We start from the raw sequence: 12,542 nt of genomic DNA, 5'->3' as shown, positions 1-12,542 counted from the left end.
GGTTTTGGAATTCTATCTTCTGACTTTGTCAATATAAACAGTTTATAAAATGGAAAAGGTTAACCACTGTTCACCAGAGCAACTTGCTTTTGAGCCTAACATATTTTAAGTAAGAGATTTCAAATGTATAAATACAATTTCAAGCGGTTTTAAGAGTTAATTGAAACAAACAAACAAATCCCAACAACCAGAAAGGGCTGAGATAATTGCTGAGCTCGTAAAGTTTTTGCCATTCAAGTTTGAAAGTTTCAGTTGGATCCTCAGAACTTCAATTTAAAAAGCTGGGCACAGCAGCAAGTGCTTGATAAGTCCAGTACTGGAGATGCAGAGACCGGGGGATACCTGGAGCTCACAAGACAGCTAGCCTAGTCTAATCACAGAGTTCCAGGCCAAATGAGGCTCTGCCTCAAAATCAAGCTGGACTAAAAAGCAAGGAATGATACTGAAGGTTAACCTCTGGTCTCCTTACACACACACCTGTACACATGTATACCTGCTACATGAACACACACACACACACACATACACAAAGAAAATATATAATAAAAGATCAATAATAGCAGGTAACAAAAAAACTATACCTTGGGCTATAAGATTGGGACATGATGATAATGGAATGTAACTCTCTATATATTTGGAAACTCAGCCTCACATTTACAATCAATACAGCGCTATGCAAATGTAGAACCAAGGTGGCTTAAAGAGCAGAGCTAAAGAGCATAGAAAAAAAAAGCATACCTGTATTCATTTTCACCTTGAAAGGTTTGTTATTAAAGTCTTCAGTTTTCCTGTAAAGGGGAAAAAAAAAGAGGTGATTCAAGAGTTTGCATACTAAATCATGGAACAAAACGCTGTGAAAGTATATTTGGTTTTGGTGTACGTAAGACAGGGGTTCTTGACCTTCCTAATGCTGGGACCCTTTGGTACAGTTCCTCATGTTATAGTGACCCCCAGCTATAAAATTATTTTCATTGCTACTTCATAACTAATTTTGCTACTATTACAAATTATAATGTAAATATCTGTTTTCCCATGGTCTTAGGTGACCCCAGTTGCCACCCAAAGCCCAAAGAGGTTGCCCCCCACAGGTTGAGAACAGCTGACTTATAAGTTAATGCCACATTATCATTAATCTTGCTTAAGGCAAAGTTTAATAAGGAGAGTAGAATTGATAATTCCATTCAACTTAGGGTTCAATCATTTTGTCTTATAATAAAGTTCTATTTTCATATCATGGTGATCAGTGAGGGTTGAAAATGGAGACCTCCCTTCCTTCCTTTCTGTCTGGCTTTGTTTCCTTCTTTGCTGTAGACTAAACTCAGCCTCATGCAAACCAAGCATGTGTTCTACCCAGTGTAGTATATACACAGCCTCAAATTTCATTTCAAGATTTTTAATTTCTATGCCTAACTTGTGTGAGACCTCACGATCCAAACTTGGCACACAAAGGAAGTCTCTCTTTTTTTTTTTTTTAAAACAAATATCCATGTGATTGATTTTTCGTTAAAACTACAAAGAATTCACTGTTAAGTATCACTTTCTAGAATTTCAGAAACATAGGCTGGTATCTTCGAATCATTACCTTACACACGTGGATCAATTTTCATAGGCAATGTACTTTTAAAAAGTCATTTTATCATATTTTACCTTTTAGTTTTTAATGTATACAAATAAAGAAGCACGTTCCTGGCTGGTTATTAACCTTGTTTCTCCACTCTGGCATATTTCTGAACACTGGACTTGGCAGCCTTATTGCCTGTAGGGTAGGGATGCCAATGGGCCCAAGGGAGAAGGCAGTGGTCTGTGCAGGAGCTTTGAGAATGTTCCTCTCAATGTATTTATTTTAATCTCCCAGTAGCAAAACTTTCAGTATGTTCCCCTTAAATGGACAAAATAAATAGAAAAGTGGCCTCAAGGGATGTCTGTGACCACAGCTGAGGCAACTTCTAAAACAAGAAGGGGTAAATAATCCCAGAACACAAGAACTGTAAGGACATTTCCCTAATTCGACCTCGCCGTGCCTTCTGGAACAAGGCAACATATTATGCTGAAGACTGATTCAGGTTTTAAAGGGGAATGAGGAAGGCAGTGTTCACACTGGAATAGTGCTGACTGATGAGGAAGGTGGTGTTCACACTGGAATACTACTGACTGATGAGAAAGGCAGTATTCACACTGGAATAATGCTGACTGATGAGGAAGGCAGTGTTCACACCGGAATAGTGCTGACTGATGAGGAAGGCAGTATTCACACCGGAATAGTGCTGACTGATGAGGAAGGCAGTGTTCACACCAGAATAACACTGACTGAGGAGGAAGGCAGTGTTCACACCAGAATAACACTGAGGAGGAAGGCAGTATTCACACCAGAATAACACTGACTGAGGAGGAAGGCAGTGTTCACACCGGAATACTACTGAACGGACGAAGAGATCACTGTGGAAGGAGGGTTGATTCTCAGACCACAAAAGCGGCTAATGTCTAAAGTAACGTTTCTACGCAGAGTGGAGAACTAACACCAACCTGTATTATTAGAACTCAATGCAGATATTTGCAAAACACTGGACTCTAAGACAGCAAAGGAGGATGAAGCAGAACAAAGGAAGGCGCCACCAACCCTTGGGCTGCTCATTTTTAAAATGATGTATCCTGTTACTTCTAAGGGTAATTTGTTAGTTTTTTGAACAGTATATTGTTTTAGTTGTCAAAACATTAAATGACTAACTTCTTAATCAGGCAAGACATTTTCGAGGTTCTTAAAGATGAGCCTTAGTGTTTGCATGCTTAAGAATAACCTGAAACCCAAAGGCTTCTTGGGTGACTAACAAAAATGCATGACTCAGTCTCCCTTGTTTGCACACAGCCATCAGCCATTCCACCACTGAGGACTCTTGAAGCCATTTAAGCTACAGAGAATCCAGTCTCTTTTGTTCTGTTCTGAGAAAAAAGTGCCTTTGACTGCACTTGCATAACAAGCATAGATTATTCTGGGGAGCATCAAATTCTTGGAGTGTTTGCATGCTACTCAAAGACCGCACTGCAAGTATTTTCTTAAATTGGAACTGAATCAGGGCCAAAGCTATGACAATGGGCCATAAAATATAAATCATTTACCCAAAGAAGACAAGTCCACAGAACAAAGAGCCCAGTACATTAATGGGTCAAAATCATTTTTCATAGGTTGTGAAGGGGCATATTTACTTAAATAAGTTCTTTGCAAAGTCAACAGAAAAAGCAACATTGTACCAATTCAGTATATGCATGGCAATGGGTTTGTTTTACTTAGGAGGGGGGGAAACTAACTTCTGTTTCCAGCATGTGTATGACAATGGATTGTACTACTGGTTGATACTTCAGCAACAACATGATGTTGTGTTAAAATCTTTTAATTGTACCAACTGCCTTTCCATTATTGATACCTCATTATTGTTTTGTGGAGCAGAGAGGCCTTTGTTTTCAACGTGCATATGCAAGTTTTCCTCTGATTGGGCGTCCTAAGAGGTTTGACCACATAGCAACACAACTGTGGCCACAGACTTACAATAATGCTTGAATTTATTATTTATCATCATAATCAGCCATGTATTCTGATGAAGAGGTGAAGCAATATCTTTCCTCAAGTTTTACCCAAGAATTCTGCATAAGTCATGTTATTTTGGTAGAGCTGAGTGTAAGCATCAAGGTCATAGATCAAGTGAGAGACTAAATTTGAGCTGAAAGTTAAGGCTCTAATTTTTTCCATAGAATGATTTTAATCACTCAAATTGATACAGCTATTTTGAAGGAATATATTGATGGTTTACATAATTTAGGTGTAAGTATGTGGATAGTCTATACAGTGAGAAAATGCTAGGATATTAGATTGCTTAGAGATGTATTTTAAATATGAAGATGGTAATATGCTACACATTAAGGTCCAACTTGGATTTTATGTGTTCTTTGAAATGACCTCTTTTGTACCACCCTTTCTGGTTAAAATACCTTAAGTGTTCAATGCACTTTCCATTTTTTCTCTGTCTGTAGTGAGATAAGAAGTATTCAAAATTGCTAAATCAGTTCATGTCTCAATTAGAGCCAAATGGCTTAATTCAGGTTGACATTTAGCACTACTTATTTGTGGGAATATGTCAACATGTTTCTTTGAAATAGTTACAAGTAAATGCCAATCAGTTCATTTTGTCTTTTATATTTCCTTAGTTTTGAAAACAAAAACATATCTCAAATCCCTTTCTGAATACTTCCTCTAAATTGTTCCCCACATATGAGACGTCAACTCCTCTGTCTCCAGGTGGGTGGTACAAAACTCATCACTGTAGCTATAAGGGCAGGATGTTCCATGCATAAGGATGCTACCTCCCACTATTACTCAGCTAATGGACCTTGTGGATGGGCTCACAGTATTAAGAAGGCAAATTAGGCACTGCAGTGGGACTCAACACATTCAACATCATTATTTAGGAATGAAAAGAAGTAATTAAAAGTACTAAAAAAAAAAAACCCCAAAAGATCAAGGAGCTACTAATGATTGTTATAAGAACATATATCATTCTTTTAAATCATATTAAATTGCCTGGTATCTGGGGAAAATTTCTGAAAAAAATCATGGGTTGAAGGACCTCTGTAATTGTTCTTTTGGGGATGTTACCATGTGAACTACTCAAAACACTTATAGATTTTCCAAAACACACATTTTCCCTAAAGCCATACTGAAGACAGAAGTCAGTGGTAGACAGGTAAGGCTGTCTGGTATTTCCTCAATGCTTCAAAGTCAGCAATAGGGGTTGAGGAGCTGGCTCTGTTGGTAAACTCTTTCCTGCCCAAGCATGATGACCTGAGTATGGATTCCCTGGCACCAAGGCTGTGTGCAATTACACCACAGCAGAATACTGTGGCTCTCTGGCTAGTCAGCCTTGCCCACTAGTGAAATCTAGATTCAGTGAGAACCTGTCCCAAAAATTAAGGCAGAGAGTAACTGAAGAAGACACCAACGTGTTAATCTATGGCCTTCACAGACACATGTGCATAACACATTAGTATGCACATATGCACACATGCTTTTATATAAGTACATAACCCTGCACAAACATGAAGTCTGCAAAATACTCTAAATGAATGTTAAATTTATTTTGCATGGTCACATGAAATATTACTTTAGCATCCTACTTTTCTGGTGTCATGTATGCTTATAATCCTTGCAGATAATTAAACTATGCCTCTCAGTGTTTGAATTGCACATTTTGTTTTCCACTAAGATACCCATTTGTTCAATTTAACAGTGTGGTACTAGGAAAATTACATGGGGTTATGCGACATAAATCAAATGGATTCTTCATAAAAATGAAGATCCCCAAAGAGGATCTGGTGAGTCAGGCACAAAAAGCATTATAGACAGTCAATTAGAATAGTCCCCTAACATAGTGACAGTGAATCGAATAGTATTGGAAGTAAGGTGCTGTGGTTAAAATATAGTTGGTGCCTCCTAGAGTTTCATATGTGAGAGTTAATCTCCATTGTCAGTTATTAAAAGTTATTATTAATCTTTACATGGTGTTTAGAGGTGGGGTCCTTTCAAAGTGATTAGAATTAGGTAAGGTCATTAGGATGGAGCCCACATAACTGAATCCTGGTGGCTTCCAAAGGAGAGGGAAACAGATCCGAAGCATCACAGACAATACCCCGACTCTTTGTCCCTTGCCATATGATGTTCTAAGATGTCTCCCTTACATCTAAAAGAAAAGTTAAAATAAGCCCTGTTCTTTACAATTTTCCCATTCTGTGGTACTGGATTATTGGTCACAGAAAACATTGAAATACAGAGAAGACATGGGGTCAAGAATGACTGGGTTCAAGTTACATCTACCTTGAATCACCAGTACAATGTATACCAATCTATTGATCATCTTCAACAGCTGCAGCAAATCAAATCTACGTTTTCCCTCACTTACCATGAACAGCATACATCATCCCCTATGTTAAAGCAAGCCTTTATCCTTGACTATGTTATAAGAAAATAACCTAAGCCAGTGGTAGTGGTGCTCGCCTTTAATCCTAGCACTCAGGAGGCAGATCACTGTGAACCTGAGGGCACCCTAATCTACAGAGTGAGTTCCAGGACAGCCAGGACAACCCAGAGAAACCCTGTCTCTTTCTCTCACAAACACACAACAACAAGACAAAAAAGAAGATAACCTAGAATTTTCTGACAGATGTATAGGGAGTTATTGCATCACTCCAGATTGAGGCAAGCTCTATGGTTTATTAGTTAATCTGTACACATTCTCCCATCCCCCAATTACCCCACCCCAACTTAGCAGAATACTGGAACTGAGGAGGATTTCTGCTCTCTGGGAGGACAACTCTTAACAGATCTTCCATTTATTTAGGACACTTTTTTTTCAAACACTGCCGGAAATATGATAAGACAAACTTCAGGAAACATTTGGAACAACCACTCCCCACTTAGCATAACCGCAGTCAAAACTGCTAAAGCCAAAGAGAGTGATATCAAAAGGTGGCGATGATTAGCCTTTAAAATGTCTTTCCCATTGCTATTGGTGGTTTAGAATCCCGGAAGATGGCCGCAGGAAAGAGATGCTTATAAAATGTAACACAACGAATTGTGAGACAAATGGAAGAGTTCTAGCATCCTCCGTGAGACTAGCTTCTCTTCCTGTCACTGTCCCAGAAGTACCTATTCCTATCTTGGGGAACATCTTTGATCTTTAACAATAACTAATTTTGAAAATTGTGTACTTGGTAGAATTTCCCTCTACAATAAACCTTTATATTTTCTGTTCTAGTTTTTATATATTGATAATACTCTGACATTAAAAAGTATTCCATTTGCTGGTTTAGTTTTTCATATTTTATACTTTAGGACATAAATTGAGACAGACATTAAATGCTTTAGTAGGAACAGAGATTTATGGTTTGATATATATTTTATTTTCTAAATTCCAGCCCTGTAAGAAAACAGATTTCTGAGGATAGATATATGAGGATATATAAAAAAAGTTTTTTTCTAAGATGACAGAGCAACAAGCTGACACTTGAGAGGCAGCAGCTCAGCTCTCTGGAGTCTTAATAAAGAACATGCTTCCTTCTTCAAGGAATCCTGAAGCGAAGCTTGAAATCAAGACCAAGCCCTCCTAAGCCTCACAGCATAGTGTTAATTAAATATTGGGTTATGAGGGGTAAGAGAAAGAACAAACAACGAGGATGTGTGATGGAAAACAAAATTGGTTGATGAATAAAATGAGGGCTGTTAACATAGAACCACAGGCTTATTCTTCCAAGACCAAGAGGGAATAATGGCTGCTTGTGACAGACTCTTTTTCTCCTAGCTACTGTGCAAATCCAGATGGAAAGCATTATTTTGATTTTCTAAATCCAGGCCCACGGCTATTGCTGCTTTTTCTATGAAAACCCCAGAAATGTAAAAGGTATGTGTCTTCTAAAGTAACTCCATGGCATGTTATGTTACCAAGTTATGACTGTAAAATAATCCCTTGTATTGCTAATTGACTGTTAAAGACACAGTCACATTTCTTCTGGTTTAATACACCTGTTTGCTGAACACCTGAGAAAACATTGACATAACTTGGCAATGACAGGGTTGATTGACCAGTTCTAGTATTCCTATAAGTATCGCAGAGATGCAGTGGAGAAACCCCATCTGTCACCCGGAATTTGAATTTCCATGAAGGTGTAGGACAAAATTAACTTGGTCGATTAGTCTAAGTTTATCCAGAATGAAACTATATATAGTTCCTTTGTATACATTTTACATTTGGTAAGTTGGCTCGTTGTAGAAATCCTAAGGAGGAAAACAACGGGTCAAAAGCAGAGGGGAAAAAAACCCGTGTGATATATAAAATTTATTAAAATATATTTCTGATATTTTGTTGGACTGTTTAGTGTGGCATCTCTTTGGCTCTATGGAAATGTGTAATAAAGACAGATGTCTTACATTTTCATTGTCAAAGTTACTTATCTCTAATATCAGAAATGCAGCACTATGATCACATGGGTGACACTACTCTTTTTGGAGTGCAAGGATGGTTCTCTAGAACTTAGCAAGGACTCCACCAAGATTCTTATATGACGTCCCTATGTGCCAAGTGTTCAGAAGGAATAAAAGGTGAAGAAACACTCATTTTTAAGGAGTTCCTTTTTTTCTGACTGAGTGATTTCACCATCCTTTTGAAAAGAGAACAAAAAGAGACATACTTGTTGGTTCTGCAGAGGGTATCCCCATGAGAGAAGACAAAGAATTGTGACAGCGTTACGTTTTAGCCCATGTAAAGATGAAATTCTTCAAGGTGGCTAAAGCTAATATGATTTGATGGAAAAGACTGCCTTCTCAAAACTGACATGAAATAAGCCGAGGGGATTTAATGGACTGTGGGCTTAGTGTAACACAACTGTTTTAAAATGCAGTTAAGTCAATGGATAAATCAACCGTGGATTTTTTTATTTTATTTTATAAATCAAGCTCATGATCCTATCGTGCTGGGATGTTGGGCCCACTGGAATCATGTTGACAAGCATCTTCTTTATTTATGCACATGACATCCTGGTAAGAAAGCAAGTCTATTCGGGCTTTGAAGGTCTTTAGATAATGCTGGTGGGGAGTTGGTGAGGCCACCGGCAACATGGTGGAAACACTATGATGAGCTGTCAGTCAAGTATTAGCAGCTATGAAAAATATTATTGGCAGGCACTCTGATTGTCTTTTATTTTCAGATAACTCATGCTAGTTGTCCTTTGGGTTAATGATCTCAAATAACCCAAGTTTGCAGTCTGTACTGACAAACAGCTGTACAGATAACACTCACAAATAGAAACTTCAGTGTTTCCTAAGGGATGTCCCTGAATTTAAGAAATACAACATCCAAATGTTGACTGTTCTGTTCCTTTAATGCTGGGTTCTTAGAAGTCTAGTTATCAATCTTCTCTTGAAAGAATGCAAATAGGTACATGCTAGAACCAAGTGCTTTAAGATTTCTGTGTACCGAAACAAAATGGGATTTTATATTTGTTGCTCTTTTGTACAGAAAAAATGCCAACCCAAACAATCCAACTTCTAGTCCTTAGCCAGCTCATGAGTTCCCAGCATGCTTCACTGTTTATACCTAATATAGTCCTTCATACCTTACCACTATTTAAAGCTAAGCTGCCTATCAGTCAGTCTACCAAAAATAGGCAAGGAAAACATACAAATTTTCCCTTAAGTTGTGTGCTGGAGAACAGTGAGACTCATTTGAACAAAAATTCATAGAACTCCACACTCACTTGACACAGTTGTTAAATAGTAATGGTTAGAAAGTTCGAATAAGATGTTTGGCACATTTTAATTTATACAACTAGGTCTTATTTGGTCTCATCTTTATTAGACATTTGTCCTCCCTGCCCCCTGTATCTACAAAAACTCTCAATTATTTCTTTAAATCCTTGATGTTTATGACTCTTAGAAAGGCCAGAAAGCTCTCTTCTTAACTTCCTAAATGCATGAGGTCATGAACTCTTCCCATCTGCAACAACCTGGTTGTATCTTCAGAGGAAAGCCACTGAGGCATGGGTTCATCTACCACAGCATCCAGAGACTATTGTATATTGTACTACTGTATTCCAGATTCATAGATAGAAAGGATGTCTGTCTGGAAATTTGTGATAACTTGCCAATCACCAATTTCTTCATTTCTTTTTCTAATGAAAATACAAGTGTTTCCTCATTTCGTTACAGCAGTGAGTAATGGAAATCCAGAATCTGTCAGGATTGGGCATGCTTGTATTAATTCTATCCCACCATGTCTGAGGAGAGCAATCACCTTTCAGTAATATCTAGTTAATTCATAATTTATTTTATTACCATTAACATGTTGGCAGTCTGTACTTGTTGGTTATGGCTGAGGGTCAGTAATGTCACTTACTGGGGAAGAAGTAAAAATATGGGCAACCCCAAAAGTTAATTCTTTCTTACAGAAGCAGCGACTTCACAAATATATATTCATGTGCACATACATGCACACCACACACAAACTCATGCATACATACACACACACAAACACACACACACACACACACACAAACACAAACACAAACAGGGACAGACTCCAACAACTCAAGTTTTAGGTAGCTTTCAGGCACATGCTCTTAATATAACTTCTTTTAATCTTATCACTAAAGTGGGTGTCCTGTTAATGTGGGCCAGAGAAAAACTCCCCAAACCAAACCAAAACAACTACATGTGTGTGTCTGACTTTTTAAATTAATTCCTTGATTAGAACACAAAGAAATGAGTCTCATTGGGACATTTTCAGACATATATTATTATATTGTTATTGTTCCTATGTACATCCCCCACCACCCTTTCCGGTCTCTCATATCTACTTTGGGCTCCTTTTCACTTCCTCAACAGCCTTGATTCTGCTTTCATGACACATACATTCCTTCATCTCCTGCTGTTCCCTAGATCTCTCTTCCCCGAATCATTCTCTTTTTATTTGCATCCCCTTCATACATATCCACATACTAACAAAATCTAGAAATTCAAGTATACACAAATTTTAATTCATACGAAGAAAGACTTGCTTTAAAACACAGAATCATAGGATTTTTTTTATCACCTGGAATATACTAAATCTAAGAAGGTATATAGTCAACAAATATCCATCGAAGGTTTATATTCAGACCACTAAGCTTATTGCTCTGGTTGCATTTCCCAAACACAATCCAACTGGAAGCCACTTTTAACGATTCATTCACATATTAGAATTCACAAGAAGAAGATCATTAAAAGATTCATATTTCTGATATGACCAGGGTTAGAGGGGATATGTATTAATGGAAGCCTACAGCAATTGGGCTGTTCTCTCAGCTGCCAACTTGACTCCAGAAATAAGGTCTATCCCACGTCTTTCCATGTTGTCTTGTGTCTTTCCACTGGGGAGCTCTATTTGAGAAATTGTGTCTAAGATAACATCCATTTCAGAAATCTCCACTTAAAAAAAATGAACAAACTTCAGCCCATAAATTATCATAAGCTTGTAAAAGCGGGAGGGATATTGGGGGCAACAAGAATTATTAATTTTCTTTGTATTCTGTTAGCGTTGACAGCAGAGAAGTCGTTTGAAACTAACAAATCACAGCACAGTTCATCATTCCAAATGCTGCATTCTTTGCACAGTTCCTAGTTAAAGAGCCGAGTCTACTGGTTTTGAGGAACCAGGGCTAGAACATCGAAGCACACTGTATTCCTGGCCAATATTTTCATCACATTTTCTAACTGGTAGAGTCATTCATGTCATCACTTTGTAAATCACAACGGCACGGGGAGCCCAGTGGCATTTAAAGCTATTTTGTCGTGTGGGTGACTGCTGTGCTGGGCTTTGGGAACAATTACCAACGTCTGTGACACAAAAATGTCAGTTTGTTCCCCTCTTTAAAAAAAAAAAAAAAAAAAAAAACGGAATCAAACTGGTTACTTAACACAAGTTATGATTTAATATACTCGGCTCTATTTTAATGCTGCCCTATGACACATGTATCATCAAGAAAATACTGATAGGAGATGATCTGAACTGGGGAGAGCATGAGGAGTATGAATTGTGGAATGTTTATAAAGAAAATTTATTTTCCTCCAAAATCATAGATGAACACCAAGCCCAGGAGATAATGCTCAAATGGGTCCCCTGGGTCTTATTTTAATGACTACATAAAATAGTCTGCACATAAAACATCAATTTATATGCAGCAAATGGTTTTTTTTTTTTAAAGGTTTCTGTATAATTTAAGTACTTGCAGTAGTACTCTGCCAAAGCAGCTAACTTTCTGTCTCCTCTGATGCAAAGCCAGGCATGGGTTAGCCCAGTTTCTATATTGCTGTGTCTAAGCTCCAATTCAAACGCGACTCGTATGCATTTCTCATGCTGCTCTGGGTTTAAGAAATTCCCTTCTCCTCAGGTTTGGGTCCATTTTCCCTGCATCTCCCATCTCAGAGTATGGCATCATTCATTCTGCATTTAATTATCACCCAAACATGGCAAGAGCTTGTTTTATTTCAGACCCTGTGTAAACTAAAACTTGGGGTTCCCCCCGGATGGGGCTCTACCTCTCTGCCATGTGTGTCTTCAGAAGTGAAAGACATTTTTACTCTGGAAAGACTATATCCTTCTACTGAAGTCCTGTGATTCATTTGGTCTAAACTCTAGAGCTTGGGTAGGAGGAGATGAGCATTTTCAGTCCTTTTGATTTTATATAAGTGAAACACAGATTAAGCATAGTTTAGCACATGGGGTGGAACAGATGGGAGCCAATAATCAATTCATGGTGACTTGGAGGCCAATGTTATCCCTTGAGAATAAGGAACCCCTAGTAGATGATCTTCTGATTGTACATGGTAGGAGGTGCCATGTTGCCTAACAGTGGGAACAGATGATTTTCCTCACATGTCTTAGGGTGTTTTAGGTCTCTTTTCATTGCACTTGAAGTGCTTAAGTAGCTTAGGTCCTTCTATGGTCCATTGCTAAGAGCACAAAGTG

The 12,542-nt window shown here is 38.1% G+C and overlaps 1 protein-coding gene across 12 annotated transcripts in view; it reads right to left on the bottom strand.

Moving 5' to 3' along the window:
* The window catches only part of Sorbs2 (sorbin and SH3 domain containing 2), a 194,703-nt gene that overhangs the window by 89,219 nt on the left and 92,942 nt on the right, over positions 1 to 12,542 (bottom strand). For all 12 annotated transcript variants that reach the window (XM_059244801.1, XM_059244816.1, XM_059244809.1 and 9 more), the window contains one exon: positions 739 to 788. In XM_059244801.1, the coding sequence (XP_059100784.1) occupies positions 739 to 748 (10 nt within the window). In that variant the 5' untranslated portion in view covers positions 749 to 788. The remainder of the gene's footprint in view (positions 1 to 738; positions 789 to 12,542) is intronic.

The sequence above is a fragment of the Peromyscus eremicus genome, chromosome 17, assembly GCF_949786415.1.
Source record: "Peromyscus eremicus chromosome 17, PerEre_H2_v1, whole genome shotgun sequence".
Taxonomy (NCBI): domain Eukaryota; kingdom Metazoa; phylum Chordata; class Mammalia; order Rodentia; family Cricetidae; genus Peromyscus; species Peromyscus eremicus.
Note: the sequence above shows the minus strand (reverse complement) of the source record. Positions and strands in the feature narration are given on the sequence as shown.